Below are 20,538 nucleotides of genomic sequence, written 5' to 3' on the forward strand. Positions count from 1 at the left end.
TTAACACCCCATCCCCAACCCCGCCTGCTGCCTTCCCCCTCCCATATCCCTTGGAAACCATTGGTCTGTTGTTTTCTCCTCCAGATTGTTTATCTCACCCATCTTTTCTAGAAAGACCTGCAGAGATAATAATATGCACAAAAAACAAGACAGCAAAACAAAGCAACAAAAGAAAATAAAACAACAACAGAAAAAACAATGACAAAAAAAAAAAGGCCTGTAAATAGTTCAAGGTCTATTGACCTTTAGGAGTGTTTTCTGGTCCAGTCTGGTGGGGCACCAAGCCCTGGCCTCACAGTCTATTTTTGGTACTCCCTGGGGACTTCATTGTTCCTTTCCTCTTGCTGTTCTGTTGCACACCCTTAGTGTTTCGCCTGTGTGGTGGGGTCAGATCAAGTGCAATTCCTATACTACGTCTCCAGTGTTGTCCCCCATAGTACTATGGGTCAGTGAGGGACATCATGTCTCATAGTGGGGCCGGCCCTATGGTCCTCTCTGTGCATTGGCTGCTCTAAACAGGAATATCATCCTCAGGGTTTGGTGGGGCAGGATGTCTTCCTCCCCCTTCATTTCCTCCTATGTGCTCTGATCAGACATGTCCCTCTCCATGAGTTGTAGCTTCAGTGCTGTCCTCTGAAATGATTTCTTCTGTGGGGAGGGGGGCTGTCCACATAGTAAGGATTGGGGCCGGCCCCTCAGACCTCTCTATTGGTTCCCTGCTTAACGCCAGCATGTTGCATTCACATCTTAGAACACGGGGTTGAAGTCTGGTCCCTCTTTCCCTGTGGAGATATAAACAATACCCTCCCCTTGGGTGGGTTTGGGCCCCGTTCCCCCACTACCCATGTCTTTTTCTTGCTTTTATCCCCCCTCTTTGTAGGCAGCATGTAGCTTGTCATATGGAACAGGCTTACTTCAAGCTATCTAAATGTGGATGAGCATGGAAAAATAACAAATAGCTCTTCAGGAGCCCCGGGGGCGTAGCAGGTTACGTGTTGGGCTGCTCACTGTAAGGTAAGCAGTTTCAAACCACCGGCCACGCCATCGGAGAAAGATGAGGCTTTACCCTCAGAAAGTGTTGTTGCCTCAGAAGCCCCTAAGGGCAGTTCTACTCTGTCCTAGAGGGTTGCCGTGAGTTGAAACTGACTCCATGTCAGTGAGTGAGTATGAACATCTTACATGACTCTTCCTCAAATCATCAAAATCATGGATCTCAGAGTAAGCTCATGTAAGGAAACATTTAGAAGCAAGTATTAACTTTGAGCAACTCTAGCATTCAACCCGAACAATCATGTTGGTCAACCCAGTCCACTGACTCATAAACAAACTGATATTTAAGTATTAGCTGGTTTACAGCGAACTTTTTATTCATTTCTTTCAAAAAGGATCTTTAATAACTCAAATCCTTTCAAATACGTAAGTCTAAACAATGGAGGGAAATGAATAACGATATGGTAGGTTGTATATAACTTGATTTAAAGGGTTGATTTTTTTTTTGGTGTGCGATCTTTCAGTAATTTTTCTTAGCATCTTCTATAGTTAATAATTTGCAAACTGCTTAGATATTGAGGATGGACCAAGGAGAATACACTTCTGTGTGTCTTTGGAGCTGTGCCTTATCCAAATATGGCATTGTCTGAAAAATAAAAACAGAAGCATTTGCTATATGGCACAGCACGTTTTTAAGCTTTCAAAATAACTCTGGAGGGCAAGGAGGTCAGTACTGTTTTGTAGATGTAGAAACCAACGGTGAAGTTCTTGGCTGCTAAATGAAAGGGCAGCAATTCGAACCTGCCAGCTTCCACCCTAGAAAAACATGTGGCAGACTTTGCTTCTGTGAAGATTCAGGCCTTGGAATCTTATGGGACAGTTCTACTCTGCCCAACAGGGTCCCTGTAACCCTTGTTTTTTAGAAACACGAGATAACTAAGAACCTGAGTCCAAGTCGTGTGTTTTGAAGTCTAATAATGTGTGCTTACGTAAGACTGCGCCTCTTCGGCCTCCATTATTCCAAAATTAAAAGTTTAAGAGAGAACTTGACTCACTGGCAGTAAGTTTGAGTATGTGATAACTCCTGAATCCCTTCTTTAACTTGGATTTCAGAGGCCCACATCTCATTTTCCAACTTTTTCAATCTCTCCCAAATGCACTCGAGAACATATTGTAGTCAGTATTTATTTGTCATACTGAAAAAATAGGTTCTTTACATTTTAGAAATACGATTCCACCTTATCTCCTCATTTCAAGAAGCCCTGGTCCTATCATGGGCTGTGTGTTGAGCTACTAACCTTGAGGTCAGCAGATCAAAACCACCAATTGCTCAAAGGGAGAAAGATGAACCTTTCTATTCTCACAAAGAGTTACAGTCTGGGACACCCACAGGCAGTTCTACCCTGCCCTACAGGGTCACCTTCTGACTCAATGGTAGTGAGTTTCATTTATCTCTTTGTTTCACAAATGCGGGTCCCCCCTTTGCATCCACTGACCCACCATGGGAACCCTGTCATCTGCTCTCAGTCTGCACTGGCAGGCCTTGCTTTTGGGTGGGGTAGGCTCCCTGTCCCAGTGTGGTACAAATGGTTAGCATGCTGGGCCTCTAACTGGGAAGTGAGACATTTAAGATTAGGCAGAGATGCCTCTGAAGAAAGGTCTGGGGATCTGCTTTCCCAAAATCAGCCACCGAAACAATTCACCTTTGACCCTGAGGGGGGTCACCATGTGATGGAAATGACTCCACAAAAAATAAAATAAAATTCCTCCAACATAGTCAAAGAGTTGCATTTTTCACCTCCATTTCTCAGGTGATCTAAACTCAGAATAGGAACCAAACAAACAAAACCAAGCCCAATGACCATCATTGAGTCAATGACAGGTCTTAGCCACTCTACAGGAAGAGTAGAAGTGCCTCCTGGTTTCTGAGGCTGCAGTCTCTAAGGAAGCAAAGGCCACATTGTTTTCCTTGACAACAAGAAATTCCTTCCCTTTCAGTTAGAAGCCCAGCACTTAGCCACTGACTTCCAGACCTCTTTAGCATCAGAAGGGTATTATTGGTGGCCTTTTAAAATCCTAACAGTATCCAGAACGAAGCAGTCAGTTAAAAAAAAAAATTAAGTGTATTGTTTCTCCAAATACTTTAAATTCAGCCTTGATTAGACTTAATGTTGAAACCCCAAACCCCAAGTTTCAAATAATAATAAATGAGGAAACCATGAGAGAAAGTTTGAGAAGCTTTTGACCACACACAGCACTAGATCAACAATTACCTACCATTTGTTTAGACCAGGAATTCTAAAAAGAATGAAAGAAAGAAAAATATTTGGTGGGTGTGGCGGGGAGGTCTCAGGATCCATCATACTCTTGAAAACCTCTGAAGACCCTAACCAGGTTGTTTTCCTGTGTGCTCTATCCCCCAATGTTTATCATATTAGAAATTAGAGTGGGAAAAATTAAGCCCAAGAATATCCCATTAACACATTCCATTAATAGCAAGAGTAATGATGTCTTCACACATCGTGTAATATCTAGAAATGCCCATTTTACTGAGCACATAAGAGTGAAAAGGACAAACAAATACTCTGTCTTAGTATAAATGCAGGCTTGACTTCATGGACCACTTAAAAGTCCTTCAGTGTCCTTGACCCTGAGGCTCCAGACCAACTGTGAGGAACCCTGCACATCCCAGTGGTCCGCATGCCGTCACCGGGCATTGGGAACTCACCTGACAGCAGCTACCAAGATCAACAAAATTCAGACTAATGAGGAAAGTGCACATTATTTAGACACTGGCTACCATAGCACTTAAATGAGGTCTATATTCTGTATATGATCCCCTAAAGTGAAGTTTTTGGTTTAAGTCTGTTTACCTAAAAGAGGTCAAGAGCTGGCTGGCCACCATTATTGAACACTTCAAAATTCAGGGGCACAATAAATGGACCCTGACAGAAAGGGGAAAGTGTGTACTAGAAGTTTTAATTTCCAAAGAATCCAGACTTTCTGGACGTGTTGGGGCTAGGGGAAGCATGGTTGCTCCCTCTATTGCTCTGGGGTAATCGTCAAACCTTGAAACAAAACTATTCCCCAAGGTCCTATACAAAAATTAAAGAAAAATAAAAGTTTAGTCTAAAAAATGAAGAATATCATGCTTAAGCATTGTGCTTAATTTTTTTTTTAATTTGCAAGCAGTCATTCAACAACCGAGTAATTGGAACCAAGGGAAACAATGAGCTCAGAGTAGGAGAGGGAAGTGGACTGTGTGGCTATGTTAGATGGCTAGATTTAGGGACAGGGGTGTTGTCCCTCCCATGCCTGCAAAGGCTCCCATAGAGGAGGTTGGAAAGAAATCAGGCACCTCATGCACAGCAAGTGTGGTGAAGAAAGCAGATGGTGCCCGGCTATCAAAAGAGATAGCGTCTGGGGTCTTAAAGGCTTGAAGACAAACAAGCGGCCATCTAGCTCAGAAGCAATAAAGCCCACATGGAAGAAGCACACCAGCCTGGGGGATCATGAGATGTCAAAGGGATCAGTTATCAGGCATCAAAGACCCAGAACAAAAAATCATATTAATGTGAATGAGCGGGAAGGTGGCGTGGAGATCCAAAGCCATCTGTAGACAATTGGACAGTCCCTTACAGAAAGGTCAGAAGAAAGAGACAAGACAGTCAGGGAGCAGTATAGCACCCATGAAACATACAACTTTCCTCTAGTTTTTAATGCCTCCTACCCCCACTATCATAACCCCAACTCTACCTTACAAATCTGGCTAGACCAGAGCATGTACACAGGTACAGATAAGAGCTGGAAACACAGGGAATCCAGGACAGATCAAGCCCTCAGGACCAATAATGAGAGTAGTGCTACCAGGACGAGAAGGGGAAGGGGTGGGGGAGGGAGAAAGGGGGAGTGATCACAATGATCTACATATAACCCCCTCCCAGGGGGATAGACAACAGAAAAGTGGGTGAAGGGAGACATCAGACAGTTTAAGACACAAAAATATAACATAAATTATGAAGGGTTCATGAGGGAGGAAGGGTGGGGGAGGGAGGGGGGAAATGAGCTGATACCAAGGGTTCAAGTAGAAAGAAAATGTTTTGAAAATTATGATGGCAACAAATGCTTGATACAATGGATGGATGTATGGATTGTGATAAGAGTTGTATGAACCCCCAATAAAATGATTAAAAAGAAAACATCACGGATGGGTCAATGGACTTCAAAAACAAAATGAAATCAAGCACCCCATTAAACACCTATGGGAGAAACCCAGAACTGAGCATGCTCAGACACGAGCCCCATAGGCCCAGGTAAAACCAATACCTTGGGCACACCCCCCTTATGTAGATCACACAGATGGGCCAGAACTCAGCTACTGGAATCTGTCAATACCTTCAACCATGCCTTCCCCAGCCAGGGGGCGGGATAGAAGAAAGGCAGGGAGCCAGCCCGGGCATGCTCCCTTGCCTTTTTGTCTTCTTGTTCTTCTGCTTTCTTGCTAACTTGCTCTCTTGACCTCTTGGTCCCAGGGACTCCCCAGTTCTTCATGTGTGAGTGTTCTTTTCCACGTGGATTTTCGTGCCAAGTTGTGAGCCCCAGCACAGCTTCTGCGTGGCTTGACACGCTTTCCAGAAATACTATCTACTTTTTTGAGGCTGTAAAACCTGAAACTTTTCCTTTCCTTCATAAGAACTCACTTGGATCACAAAACGTGCTTCAGCATGAACTCTTTCAGCGTGCGAAGCAAAGGCCAAGGTATCACCCACTCCAGAAACCGAACAGCTGTTTGCCATCTTTGCCAGGTGACCAGAACTGGGTGATCCTTGGCTACCATAGTGAACATTTTGATCCAATCTTCCCTAGATGAATCCTAGCCAAAAGGGCGGAAATGCAGACCAAATTTTAAATATTTGTGGAATCTAGATTTTCAGGTCCCTGAAACTATTTATCCCCATGATCATTTTTGAACCTTAAGCCAAAAAGATCCCCTGATATCTTCTTAATATCAAATAATAAAAACTCCCTGCCTTATAGTCAATGCGGATGCCTAGGGACCCTTTAGGACAGGGTAGAAGAGACCCTGTAAGTTTCTGAGACTGCAACTCTTTACAGGAGTGGAAAGTCCGATCTTCCTTCTGAGGAACAGCTGGTGGTTTTGAACTACACACCTTTCAGATCACAGCCCACTGGGGAACCACTATGCCAGCAGGGCTCCTCTACTGTAATAGTTGATCTTGACTAGTTAAAAAGGTGTGCCTTGAGCATTACCCTCTTTTAAAATTATCTACCCACCAAAAAACTCAAACTCACTGCCAATGAGTTGATTCTGACTCATAGTAATACTTCAGTGCAATTGAACTCCCCCTGTGGGTTTTTGGAGACTAAATCTTAACAAGAGTAGAAAGCCTCATCTTTCTTGCTCAAAACAGCTGGTGGGTTAACACTGCTGACCACAAACCCAACTGGTAAGCCACCAGGACTCCTAAACTCTATCTGGCTGGGATCAAATGGACAAAACAAACTCACTAGGTTAGCTAGGATGGCTTTAGGGAAAAGCAACTCAGAAAAAAGGGTGAAAATAGTTTCAATAAATAGTGCATGAAGAAACTGTTGAATTGGCATATGTTTTGCTATATGGATCCTCAATAACTAAACTTTTTTTTATATTTAAAAATCATTTTATTGGGGGTTCGTACAACTCTTATTGCAATCCATCCATCCATCAATCCATTGAGTCAAGTACATTTGTACATTTGTTGCCATCATCATTCTCAAAACATTTTCTTTCTACTTGAGCCCTTGGTATCAGCTCCTCATTTTACCTCCTCCCTTGTGCATATATTTATAGGTTTAGTATCAAGGTATCAGATGGATATTGGGCTTCTATTCAAGTACTCCCTCAATGCAAGAACACTTTGTTCTATTAAACTGGCATTCTTTTTTTTTTCTTTTTTTACATTTTATTAGGGACTCACACAACTCTTATCACAATCCATACATATACATACATCAATTGTATAAAGCACATCCATACATTCCCTGCCCCAATCATTCTCAAAGCATTTGCTCTCCACTTAAGCCCTTTGCATCAGGTCCTCTTTTTTTTTGCCCCTCCCTCCCCGCTCCTCCCTCCCAATGTGCCCTTGGTAATTTATACATCGTTATTTTGTCATATCTTGCCCTATCCGGTGTCTCCCTTCCCCCCTTCTCTGCCGTCCCTCTCCCAGTGAGGAGGTCACACGTGGACCCCTGTAATCAGTTCCCCCTTTCCAACCCACTCACCCTCCACTCTCCCAACATCGCCCCTCACACCCCTGGTCCTGAAGGTATCATCCACCCTGGATTCCCTGTGTCTCCAGCCCCCATATGCACCAGTGTACAACCTCTGCCCTATCCAGCCCTGCAAGGTAGAATTTGGATCATGGTAGTTGGGGGGAGGAAGCATCCAGGACCCGGGGGAAAGCTGTGTTCTTCATCGGTACTACCTCACACCCTCATTGACCCATCTTCTCTCCTGAACCCCTCTGTGAGGGGATCTCCATTGGCCGACACTTGAGCCTTGGGTCTCCACTCTGCACTTCCCCCTTCATTCAATATGGTATATATATATATATGTATATATATATATATGTATATATATATATATATATATACACACACACACACATATACATATACACACATATATCTCTCTTTTTTTGCATGATGCCTTTATACCTGGTCCCTTTGGCACCTCGTGATCGCACTGGCCGGTGTGCTTCTTCCATGTGGGATTTTTTGCTTCTGAGCTAGATGGCCGCTTGTTCACCTTCAAGCCTTTAAGACCCCAGACACTATTTCTTTTGATAGCCGGGCACCATCAGCTTTCTTCACCACATTTGCTTATGCACCCATTTGTCTTCAGCGATGCTATCATAAACTTTTAAGAAAAATGTCTACATGAGATCAAAGTGACAATACACTCAAAAAACTCCCTGCCACTGAGTTCATTCTGACACATAGCAACCCTGTGCAAACTAAAATATAGATGAGAAGTTCCCGAGTAGTGAGTTTAAGCTCATGGGGGTGAAACTGAAAGGTAGCAGGATTAGAGATAAATGGGGTTGTTGCCTCCACCTAAGCCAAACCAAATGCCCCTAAGCTAAACCAAACTCAGCTGCCACGTCACAAAAAAGAGATTTGCAAGAAAGTATGTAAGACAAAGTCTTGCCATCCTTGCCTCTAAGAAACACCCGGGACTGACTTCTTTGAAGACATCCATCCTGAACACAGGCTCTTCTTACACACTGGAGACCCTGATGCTCCAAGCAGGATCCACAACAATTATTTCCCCAAAGAACCCAATACCTCAAGCAAACCAAGCTGCTTCCCAGACACAGTGGAATATTACATCGCTGTAAAGAGAAATTATGTTCTGGTCGAGCCACACCAGGTGCTGGCAATGTTTTGGTGAGTATGTTTTCAGTGCACACACACACACACACACACACAAACTCCACAGTGGGACATAAGTAATAATGAGTACAAGGAAGAAGAAAATGTTCCAGAATTGACTGTGGTTATGATTGCTGATGAATGTATAGCTCTTCTTTGTGTGATTAAATTATTGAATTGTATGACATGTGGATCAAGTGTCAATAAAACTATTTTTTTAAAAGCACCACCACCACAATGTGTGTCCCTGTTTTCCATGACACATTCTATCACTTTCTATATACCATTTTCTAAGAATGCCAGGACAGTGTCAAGTCAGAGACCGTTCATCAAAGAAGGGACATTGCCAAGATGGCAATTCTTTGTTTCTGGTCTAAATAATTTGTGAACTGTATTTAATAAAATGACATTCTCCACCAAAACTCAATTGACACATGAAAAATATATATATTACACATCAGAGAAATGAAATTGATCCCACAATGAGATATCACTTCATTCTCATAAAATTGTTTTCAGAAAAACAAGCGGACATCTAGCTGAGAAGAAATATAGCTCAGCCCACATGGAGGAAGCACACCAGCCTGTGTGATCATGAGGTGTCAGTGGGGTCAGGGATCAGGCATCAAAGACACAGAGAAAAAAATTATAACAATATGAATGAGGGGGAGTGTAGAGTGTAGACCCAAAGCCCATGTGTAGACAATTGGACATCCCCTTACAGAAGGGTCACAAGGAAGAGACGAGCGAGTCAAGGTGCAGTGTAGCACCAATGAGACATACAACTTTCCTCTTGTTCTTTAATGCTTTCCCCCACACACACACTATCATGACCCCAACTCTACCTTACAAATCCTGCTAGACCATAGCATGTAGATATAACCCCCTCCAAGGGGGACAGACAACAGAAAAGTGGGTGAAGGGAGACTTCAGACAGTGTAAGACATGAAAAAAAATTATAAATTGTCAAGGGTTTATGAAGGGGGAGAGGAGAATGAGCTGATACCAAGGGCTCAAGTAGAAAGAACATGTTTTGAAAATGATGATGTGCTTGACACAATGGATGGATGATTTGTGATAAGAGCTGTATGAGCCCCTAATAAAATGACTTTTAAAAATGAACAACCAAAAAAATCTTTTCTACTGTACTTCAGTTTTATACATGAAGTTTTTCAGAGCAATAAAAATTGAGGAGAAAGAAGGCTTCTATCGTTGTAGTCTCTTGTGATTACCGATACATTCCTCAGAACGTGGTTCTTAGACCACCGGCATTCCGAGATGGGAATTCTCTGGTCTACAATAGATCTAACATGGATTAAACTAGTTCATCAGCACTTCGGACTTCAGATATATTACCTTTAAACTAACCCAGGACTATGGCAATAATGCCGGGATAATTCTAGCCCAGAAATGCTTTCTAAATTTACTTGGAAGCTCCTTCTATCATTTGGGTGAGGAGTTCTGGTGGCGTAGTGGTTACGCATTGGGCTGCTAACTGCAAGGTCCCTAGTTTGAAACCACCAGCTGCTCACCAAGGGAGAAAGATGGGGCTTCCTACTCCTGTAAACAGTTACAATCTCAGAAACTCACAAGGGCAGTTCTACCCTGCCCCAAGGGATTGCTATGAATCCGCATGGACTCGGTAGCAGTGAGTTTGGTTTCTTTTTTATTGATTGGATAGTACTCTTACCACAGCATCTTACTTTTTTGTGGAAAGTGCTTCTTCTCCTGGTGAACAAGGTGACTCAGTTGGACCCAGGAGCTCCTGCCACTGTCAGGAGCTGGTTCCTTTGTCTTGATAGAATTGGACAAGTTGTATGCATTTGTGAAATGCCGTTTCTGAGGTCTCAGTAGGCTGACTTGGTTGCTTCTTTCCACCAAGCAGTTGGAGTCACGCAGTTCATTATAGTCCTCCAAGAGCTGTTGCTTGCTTGCTTTGAGTTTTTTAATTATTTCAGTGGCTCTGTTAAAGCATTCCATTAGACTAATCAATATGTGATTCTTGTCCTGCAAACAGATAATGAAATATTATCCATTTGCTTGACTTAAAAACAAGTATTCAGTATAACAAGGAAGCAGATGGACTTTGGACTTCTACTTAAATCTTACCTCTGTATAAGAATGGTTTGTTCTAATAATGTGGCAATATATGATACTCACCTTCCCAACAGGAACACTGAAGACAATGGGTGCATAAGCAAACGTGGTGAAGAAAGCTGATGGTGCCCGGCTATTAAAATATATAGCATCTGGGGTCTCAAAGGCTTTTAGTTAAACAAGCGGCCGTTTAGCAGGAAAGCAACAAAGCCCACATGGAAGAAGCACACCAGCCTGTGTGATCATGAGGTTTCAATGGCAATGGATATCAGTGTGCAAAACAAGCAATCAAATTAACGTGAAGGAGCATAGGCAAAGTGGAGACCCAAAACCCACCTGAAAGATAATTGGACAGTCCTCTACAGAAGCGCCACACAGAAGAGATTATATATTCAGGGTGCAGTACAGCACTGATGAAACATAACTATATTCTAGTTCTTTAATATATTCTCCCTTTACTATTAAGGTCTGAATTTTACCTCATTAATCTTGTTAGATCTGCATATATTCATTTGTATAATTAAGATAATTCAATGCATGAAATCCAAGATAGATAAATCCTTCTGAAATAGTAATGGGAGTAATGATTCCCTAAGGATTTGGGAAGAGTGGGGGAGGGTATGGAAAGAGAGAGGGAATTGATAGCCATTGTATAGCCCCACTTGAGGGGAAGAATAACAGAATGGTAGGTGAATAGATACATTGGATGGTGAAAGATATGGCAAATAATAATATATAATAATAAGGGTTCCTGGGGGTGGGGGTGAGGGGATAAAGGAGAGTTAATATCAAAGAATTCAAAAAGAAAGTAAATGTTTTGAAAATGATGGTGGCAACAATTGTATAATTATGCTGGATCTAAATGAGTTATGGATTGTTATAATATCTGGAAGAGCTCCCAATAAAATGGGGGGGGACCCAAGCATTCACAATCAAATATTTATGAGTTCCTCTTTCTTCCCCTGCAAAATAATATCATTACCACCACTGCTCCTCCACTCTTTATGATCATCTGTTAGTGTTTTATTGTTTTATTCTGGGTTTTTTTCCCTGCAGGTGTGGGGATAGAACACACACACACACCCACAAAAAGGGTTAGCAGAAAAATACAAACAACCTAACTCATTGCTGTGGAGTAGCCTGGGTGAGTTCAACCACCAACTTCCCAGAAAGGGGAAAATAAAAGTATATACATAAATGTAACACTGTTAGCTAGTCACAGGTTGGCAAAGGGAGAAGAGGTGATGATGGGAGGAATCTTAAACACAAAAGACAAGTGAAGACATGTTTCTACACAAATCCCTCCAGCACTAAGGAAGAGGAAGACCAGAATAAAACACATTTCCAATGGAAGAGACCCCAAGATCCTGGACACAGTGAAATGGCCTGGTCAGGGGAAGAAAGACAATATGTTTATACTCCCCGGAGAATGACTGAATAGATTTGAGCTCTGGGTCTGAGAGAAGAGCACAGCAGGAAGCCTGGGGTGCTGGACTGCACAACCTGGAAAGAGAATACACTACAGAGGACCAGCCAATAGCAGAAGACTCGCCAGAAAGCCAGCCCATAGTAGGTCTACCGTTAGCACACTGGTCCAACTGGATGTTTTTCCAGGTCTTCTAGACTAGCTAAGGACTCTTTAGACTTCTTTTCCAAAGTATCCCCTTCTCACTCTTTTGGTTCAAATCTTTTCTCTGACTCTTGTCTGAATTTTGTCCCTTGCCTGAAATTTTTCTTGCAAGTGGTATAAGAACCGAGGTGTGGAGAGGCTTGAAACTCGGAGCCTCCTCCCAGTAACAATATTATGCATTGGTTTTTATTTCAAAGAACATTTATTGTTTCTTCTGACTATAAAAGGAATATATAGCCAATGTAGGAAAAACACAGACAAACATAAGGAAGAAAAGTTAAATTATGCGGCCTGATTCACAATTCTAAAAGGTTGGAAGCAAGTACACAGCAGCAGATGAATGGGTAATGAATAAAGTGAGTTATACATACAATGGAATTTTACTTACCCATTAAGTAAAATGAAGTCTGGGCACATGCGGCAATAAGAAGGAACTTGAAAGACATTATGCTGAGTAAACTAAGTTGGTCATTAAAGGACAAAGATCATATGATTTACATGAAATGCCAAGAACAGGATATACATAGAGAGCAACGGTTATTAGTGGTCATCAGAAGCGGGAGAGAGTAGAAAGAGGGAGAATCATTCTCTGGGAAGTAGTGCTTTTTGTCTAAGGTGATTGAAAATTGACGTCAATGTAGCGTAATGGTTAGACAACTTGAATAATGTAGTTGCTATCACCAAGCAGTATAGCAAAACAGAACAAAACCAAAATACATTAGTCTTACAGGAGAGGAAAACACTTTATTCTTACAGGGGACTCCATCCAGTAAAATTGAGTCATTTCCAGTAAAATGACACAGGCTCTCATAATAGGACACACGCTAACATGTTAACCGGGTGCGGGGTATGTTGAGCCCACACGTGCCGGCTTGGGGAAGTTCCTCAAAGTCATCTGCACTTGAGAAAGGAGGGTGAGAGAATCCAGCCTCTTTCCTAATCTGCTTCAAAAATCAAACAGCAATTTAACTCAATTAGTTAAAAAAAGTTTACCTTGAGCACTGCACTTTTAAAAGAATTATCGATGTGATCAAATTGACAAAAGTAGCTGTAAAGTCTAGATGAGACATTTAGAAGGCAAAAAAACTCAAAGTCCAGTCAGCAAGTTGATTCCAGCTCGTTTCTGAGACTGTAACTCTAAAGAAGCCTCAACTCTATTCCACAGAGCACCCGGTAGTTTCAAACTATTGACCTTGCAGCTAGTAGCCCAATGCGTAATCCACTGTGCCACCAGGTCTCCTCTAACCATTTTAAAGTACATAGTTTTCAAGAGGTGCTGATACCAAGGGCTCAAATAGAAAATGTTTTGAAAATGATGCTGGCATCATATGTACAAATATGCCTGATACAATTTATGTAGGGATTATTATAAGAGCTGTAAGAGCCCCCAGTAAAATGATTTATGAAAAAGAAAATTGAGGCATCGAAAGATTACGTAGCTATTAAAGGTCACTTAAGATGGAGCAGAGTTTGATTTATCGCTCAGGCCTTCAGTCCATGCTCTTAACAACTAGGCCCTACATTGCTACTCTCAAGAGCTAAAAGTTACAAATGATTATTAATGAAATAGATGTACTAAATATATCTCACCTTACTGCTGACAGGAAAAATCATAGTTCATTTACAGTTGATTAAGAATTAACATACAGTATAGCTTCTGTGAATATTTTATGGTCCCATAATACCCCTACGGAAAAACGGAGAATATTCCAAGTAATATCTAATCAAAACTGCATTTTTTTCTCTTTAAAAATGCCATTATACCTTTTTCATTGACTTTTTCTTTCTGGTTATACACTCAATTTTTAAATGTCACATGTGGATTACAGAGCTCTTTAAATATATTTAAATTGTTGAACTGTATGACATGTGCATTACATGTCAAGAAAACTGTTGAAAACAAAAAAGAAATGAAAGAAGCCATGAAAACAAATATATATATACAATTTTAAAAGACACTAACTATATTTACCAAGTTATGCAACCATCACCACTATCCATTGCAAGAAAACCAGTAATTCCCACTCATGCTTCTGAAATGGCTTTGACAGGTCCTCCTGGGTAGTGATGTCGTGGGCTGCACACCTCAGTGGCCGCCACACCCGCAAGGCCCAGCTCCTGCTAACTCTACAGCTGCCCTAGCTGAGGAGGGATGCCAAGCCGAGCTCATGCTCCAGAACGCCCTGCTTCTCATGGCCATCCTCTGCCGAGTGGTTTGCATGCTGTTCTCGTAAGACACCCTGTCCCGTTTTCTTGGCAATTTGAGGCCTTCTCCAGGAAATAATGGTTACAACAGAGTGGAGAAGGTTCTGGAGCCAAACTGACTTGGGTTCAGAACTCAGACCCACTTAGGTCATTTAGATTTCAGGAAAAGGACTGAATATTGCGCCTCTCTCCTTGTCTAAAACGTTGTGTTAAGACAAAATAATACTATCTCAAAGGCCAACTGTGAGGCCACCAGGGTGGGACGCATGGGGGGGTTGTCTCCCCAAAGTGTGGCTTTATGCTCCTGTTCCTATATTTTTTCCACGTGTTTTCCTGTTCACCCACGAACTCCTCCTGCGCGGTTCCCACTCAGCCTTGTAGGCGTTCCTGAAACAAGCGTGCGCTTTTGGAGACGGAAATACCTGAAACCTCCCATTTCCTCATCAGAGTCACTCCGTTCACAAACGTGCTTCTGCCGCATGAGCTCTTTTAGCGCTGCGAAGCAAGGACCCAGGTATCTCGAACCCCAAGCCTAATAAAACTGAAAAGTCCATATTACATGTGAAGTGCTCAAAATAAAGGAAATGATTTAAGAAAGATTTAGCCTACATGTACGTATAAACAGATACCTATGTACGTGTATTAGCAAACACACACACATGTATTTGGCACACTGTAAATTACCTTCAACATGCAACAACCCCCAGCCGCTCTGAAGTCCTCTGGTGTGGATCGGCCCGTTTATGACCCGTCCGGTGGTGGAACCTTCTGCTCGGTGCCGTTCCAGCCTCGCTCTAGCATAGAACCCTGATCACGAGAAGAAGTTCTGGGGTCAGAGGGACCATCTAACCACAGCAGTGTGCTCTTGGAGAGAGTTACTTAACCTTCCCAATATTAGTTTCTTCATCTATAAAATGAGAGTGAAGACACTTATTCTATTTAGCTATATGTGTACGTGGTGGAAGGTGGAGAGGTGGATGGTATTAAACTACATATGCCTATTAATCTCCTTAAATTGTGCCTGGCATAGATACATACTGAACACCTACACTGTGCCTGGTTCTGTTTTAAGTAGTAGGGACAAATGGACACCTGCCAGCATGGTATAATCTAAGGGTTTATTATAGTTATTCCCTAAATGGCTATTTGTGGTAGTTACATAATCTGGTGTTCATTTGGGGCTTGATAGGATTAAGAGCGAAGGGATGGAGTCGAGTCTGTCAATAGGATCACAGCCAATGAGTCTTCTGTGTGGACATGGCATTCACCTGAGAATTCTGGGAACTCTGATTTTTCCTCCTTGGAGACAGGAGACATTTCTCCCTCTCTGCTGACTCCCTGAGAGACATCCCTGAGGAGAAGCCACATGGACCTACCCTGATTCAGCCCTGGATCCAAAGACTTTGTAAGCCCTGCTTACAACGCCACTGGATCCAAAGACTTTCTACCCACTGGCCTGTGATCATCCTGCATTTGGCATCATTGCATGTGTTGTGTGAGTCTGAAGAGGACTTTATAGATTGGTATCGGACATATGAGCTAATATCAGATTTATGGGCTTGGACGGGACTGGTTTGGGATGCTTTCTTAATGTACAATTACCCTTTATATACACATATGTATATGTGTATATATACATATATGCTCTCTCTTACATACATATGAGTGTCTATGGACTTGTTTCTCTCGTCCACCCAGACTAACACACTATTCTTATTGATTTTTATTAAATGTTCATGTGCTAAATTCACTTTTTTTTCCCTCTCAAAAGAGGTGGTCTCCAACTTACAGACGAAATTATTCACAAGTAAATTTCCAAAATGTGAAAGTCCAAATGCCTGTGTCATTTTACTGGAATTGATGCTCCGGGAAAGAAGACGGGTCTTGAAGAGAGCAGTTCGCTGTCTCAGAAATGAACTCTGGAAATAGCCGGGGAAGGAGAGTGAACAAAAGCAAAGGAGCTCTCCCAACTCTGAGGAAATGAAGGGGACTAGTTATTGAGTCTAACCGTAGGGCAATTGCTAAGGATTAGAAAACTTTAAAAATTGTTATTCTTGAGGGAGGGGTGATGAAGAAGGAGGTTGTAAGATATGGGGAAAATGGTCTACAACTGATCAAGGGTTCGTGAGGGAGGATGGGCAGGGGAGGGAGGGGGAAGAGATGGGGAGCAAATATCAGAGGCTCAAGTGGGAAGAGAATGCTTTGAAAATGTTGATGGCATTGTATGTGCGAATGTGCTTGACCCACTGGAGGAATGTATGGATTGTGGTAAGAGATGTAAGAACTCCTAGTGAAAATATTTTTTTTAAAAAGGAAAGATAATAAATAAAGTTTTGGGGGGAAATTGTTATTCTTTTTAAGGCCCTGGCACCCAGACCTGTGCCTTAGAATACTATCCAGAGGAAGATTTCCACCTCTGCAAGCTTCCATTTCCGTAGCAGCAAAATGAAGCTGGTATCAGTACAGAATTGTTGTGGGGATTAAACAAGCCATGATGACAAAGGCTATGAATTATAAATTATGAACATTGTGGGGTTTTCTAGATTCTAAAACTTGGGATAAGAATATTAATTCAGAAAGTTATATGCATCATGCCCTTATCATTTTACAGGTCAACAATTGGCCACATAAAAAACCCAATATGAATAAAGTTAGCATTTTATTCCTCGTTCACTTCTCCCAGTCAGGCTGTATTCCCTATTTTCCTGCATGCGCTCTGATTTATATCAGACTTGAAATCTAATAAGGGGCTGACTTCAGTCCCTAAAATAGCAGGATGAGCCGTTTCGGCCAATTGTGTAAATCGTGGACTTGGTTATGTTTAGGGGCAGCATGATTTACCTTGTGATGTCAATTCAAGTTTTCAATTTTCCATAATTATGCTATTCTGCCATAAGTACAGCCACCAAGAAGCATCGACTGAGCTAGGTGCAACTGATTCCGTCTGGTCTGACATAGATAAGATTGTTAAGAACTGAACCGTGTCACACAAGTTACACTGACGTACCGAACCCTGTCGGCTCACTCTGAGTTGGAATCTAGCTGGTGGCAGTCAGTTTGGAGTTTTGGAAACCTCATACCTGTAAACTTTAAGTGGAGTCTTGGTGGCATAGAAGGTTATACTGGGCTTATACATAGTAGGTTATACATTGTCGGTATACTGGGCTGCCAAACAGGACCAGCAGTTCAAATCCACCAGCCACTTTGAGGGAGGAAGTTGAAGGTTTCTGTTCTCAGGAGGATTTACAGCCTTGGGAGGAAATGGAGAGCTAACAGTGAAGTTGAGAAGGAAATGTCCTGAACCTGATTGTGGTGATGATTGCATAATGCTGGTTAATAGGACTGAATGACCAAATTGTACAACATGTGAAGTATATATCAATAAGACTATTTAGATTTGGGGTTTTTTTTGGTTTTGTTTTAAGATCATTTTATTGGTGCCTCTTACAGCTCTTATAACAATCCATGCATCAATTGTACCAAGCATATTTGCACATATATTGCCATCATTATTTTAGAAACTTTTACTTGAGCCCTCCTTATCAGCTCCTCTTTTTTTCCCTCCAGCCCTACTCCAACCTTTGTGAACCCTTGATAAATTACTATATATACTCGAGTATAAGGCAAACTAAATATCCACCGAGGCACCTAATGAAAAAAAACTGCATTAAAAACTCGGCTTATACTCAAGTATATATGGTATAAATTATTATTTTCATATCTTTAAAAAATCATTTAATTGGGGGCTCATACAACTCTTATCACAATCCATACATCCATCAATTGTGTAAAGCACATTTGTACAGTTGCCCTCATCATTCTCAAAACATTTGCTTTCTACTTGAGCCCTTGATATCAGCTCCTCATTTTTCCCTCTCCTTCCCCGTTCCCCCCTCCCTCATGAACCCTTGATAATTTATAAATTATTATTTTGTCATATCTTACACTATCCGACATCTCCCTTCACCCACTTTTCTGTTGTCTGTCCCCCATGGGGGAGGTTATATATAAATCCCTGTAATGGGTTCCCCCTTTCCACCCCACCCTCCCTGTACCACCACTCTCACCACTGGTCCTGAAGGGACCATCAGTCCTGGATTCCCTGTGTTTCATGTTCCTATCTGTACCAGTGCACATCCTCTGGTCTAGCCAGATTTGTAAGGTAGAATTGGGATTATGATGGTGGGGGAAAGCATTTAGGAACTACAGGAAAGTTGTATGTTTCATCATTACTACATCGCACACTGACTGGCTCATCTCTCCCTGAGACCTTCCGTAAGGAGATGTCCAGTTGCCTACAGATGGGCTTTGGGTCCCCACTCCACACTTCGCCTCATTCACAATGATATCATTTTTTTGATCCTTGGTGCCTGATACCTGATCCCTTCAACGATCGTATCAGAAAGGTGAGCATACAATGATATGGTTTTTTTGTTCTTTGATGCCTGATAACTGATCCTATTTAATTTTTTAAAAATTAATAAATCTTTTTATTGGGGCTCATAAAGCTCTTATCACAATCCGTACATACATCAATTGAGCAAAGCACCCTTATACATTCGTTGCCTATTTAAATTTTTTACAGCCTGAGAAGCCCATGGGAAGTTCTGCCCTGCACTATAGGACGGCTATGAGTCAGAATTGACTCCATGACAGTGTGCTTGGTTTTATTCTAGAAAATTTGACCACGTTGGGGAAATACTAATTTTTTATATGTGGGAGACCTTACCAGAACAGGGATCTAACCCCTTCTGAGTAATATTTCATAAAAAGTCCAGAATAGAGACAGATACACAGAGGAAAGGCATACCATGGGATCTTATATCTGCAAGCTAGCCAAGAATATCAAGAAATACTCAGGGCTACTGAATGATACGAGATAAGGATCTTCCCTAGAGCCCAGAAGGAGAGTGGAGACTTGCCTGGACCCTGAATTCAGACTCTGGCTTCTAGACCTGTGAAAAATTAAATTAACATTCTTTAAAGCCATCCCTTTCAGAGATAGAGAGAGAGAGAGAGAAAGGGAGAGAGAGAGAGAGAGAGAGAGAGAGAGAGAGAGAGAGAGAGAGAGAGAGAGAGAGAGAGTGTGTGTGTGTGTGTGTGTGTGTGTGTTGGCAGCACTAGATAACCAGGCCAATGATCTTGATAAAATATGAAGTGCAAAACTTTGCCAGGTATTGATCTAGCCCCTGGATTTGAGGAAATGAAATCTAGATCAAAACCCCCAAACAAACTCACTGCCATCAAGTTGATTCCAATTCATAGTGACCCTATATAGGATTTCTGACACGGTAAAGTTTTGTCAGAACTGACAGCCTCCTCTGGCGGGCTTGAACTATTCATCTTATGGTTAGTAGCCCAATACCTAAACCACACAGCCACCAGAGATAAAGAAAAAAATATGTGACAATATTTTAAAAATGAGAACTTTGTAAGCAGTATTTCTGTGAGTGGCATGTTAGGATAATCTGGTCATAGAGGTAGATCTTTAAGGCCTAAGGAGGTGGAAACTGAGCTGAGCTGCCCCTGAAGGATGGGTAGAATTGGGTAAGGGGAGGGAGGATGAGAGAGCATGTCTTAATAGGTCATGAGGAAGACTATAAAATGGCCAATGGCCATCCAGGTGACCTGCTGGAGTGGATGCAGAGTAGACTAATGTGCCGTCTCTGCTCTGCCAGTCCTCCTCAGCTACTGACATTGATGTCTTTCCTCTGCATTCAGCCACACTAGTCACTTCACCAATCCTGAACACACACACACACACACACACACACACACACACACACACACACACCAGTTGCTGTCAAGTCATTTCTGACTCATGGTGACCCGATGTGTGTCAGAGTAGAACTGTGCTCCATTGGATTTTCAATGGCTTATATTTCAAGAAGTGAATTGCCATGCCTATCTTCTGAGGCACCTGTGGGTGAACTCAAACCTCTAATCTTTCTGTTAGCAGCTGGGCTCTTAACTGTTTGCACCACCCAGGGACAGCATCCTGGCTGAAGGTATATGAACAACCATACCCTCCCAACCTGGAATTCTGGAATTAGTCTTGCTACAGTCACCAAGAAAGGAACCAACAAAGAAAGATGATCCAACAGATTATAGAAAGTATCAAATAATATAATGAACATCGCATGTAAGTAAAATTTTGCTGAAGATAAATAAAAAATGGC

At 42.0% G+C, this 20,538-nt stretch overlaps 1 protein-coding gene across 1 annotated transcript in view; it reads right to left on the reverse strand.

Moving 5' to 3' along the window:
- Positions 1-1,428: 1,428 nt before the first annotated feature.
- SPATA45 (spermatogenesis associated 45) overlaps positions 1,429-20,538 on the reverse strand; it is a 36,781-nt gene continuing 17,671 nt past the window's right edge. The window contains exons 2-4 of the mRNA XM_075530189.1: positions 15,044-15,166; positions 10,131-10,434; positions 1,429-1,636 (exon numbers count right to left, since the gene is read on the reverse strand). Coding sequence (XP_075386304.1) covers positions 1,617-1,636; positions 10,131-10,434; positions 15,044-15,052 — 333 coding nt within the window. The 5' untranslated portion in view covers positions 15,053-15,166 and the 3' untranslated portion in view covers positions 1,429-1,616. The remainder of the gene's footprint in view (positions 1,637-10,130; positions 10,435-15,043; positions 15,167-20,538) is intronic.

Source organism: Tenrec ecaudatus, chromosome 1 (genome assembly GCF_050624435.1).
Source record: "Tenrec ecaudatus isolate mTenEca1 chromosome 1, mTenEca1.hap1, whole genome shotgun sequence".
NCBI classification, from domain to species: Eukaryota; Metazoa; Chordata; class Mammalia; order Afrosoricida; family Tenrecidae; genus Tenrec; species Tenrec ecaudatus.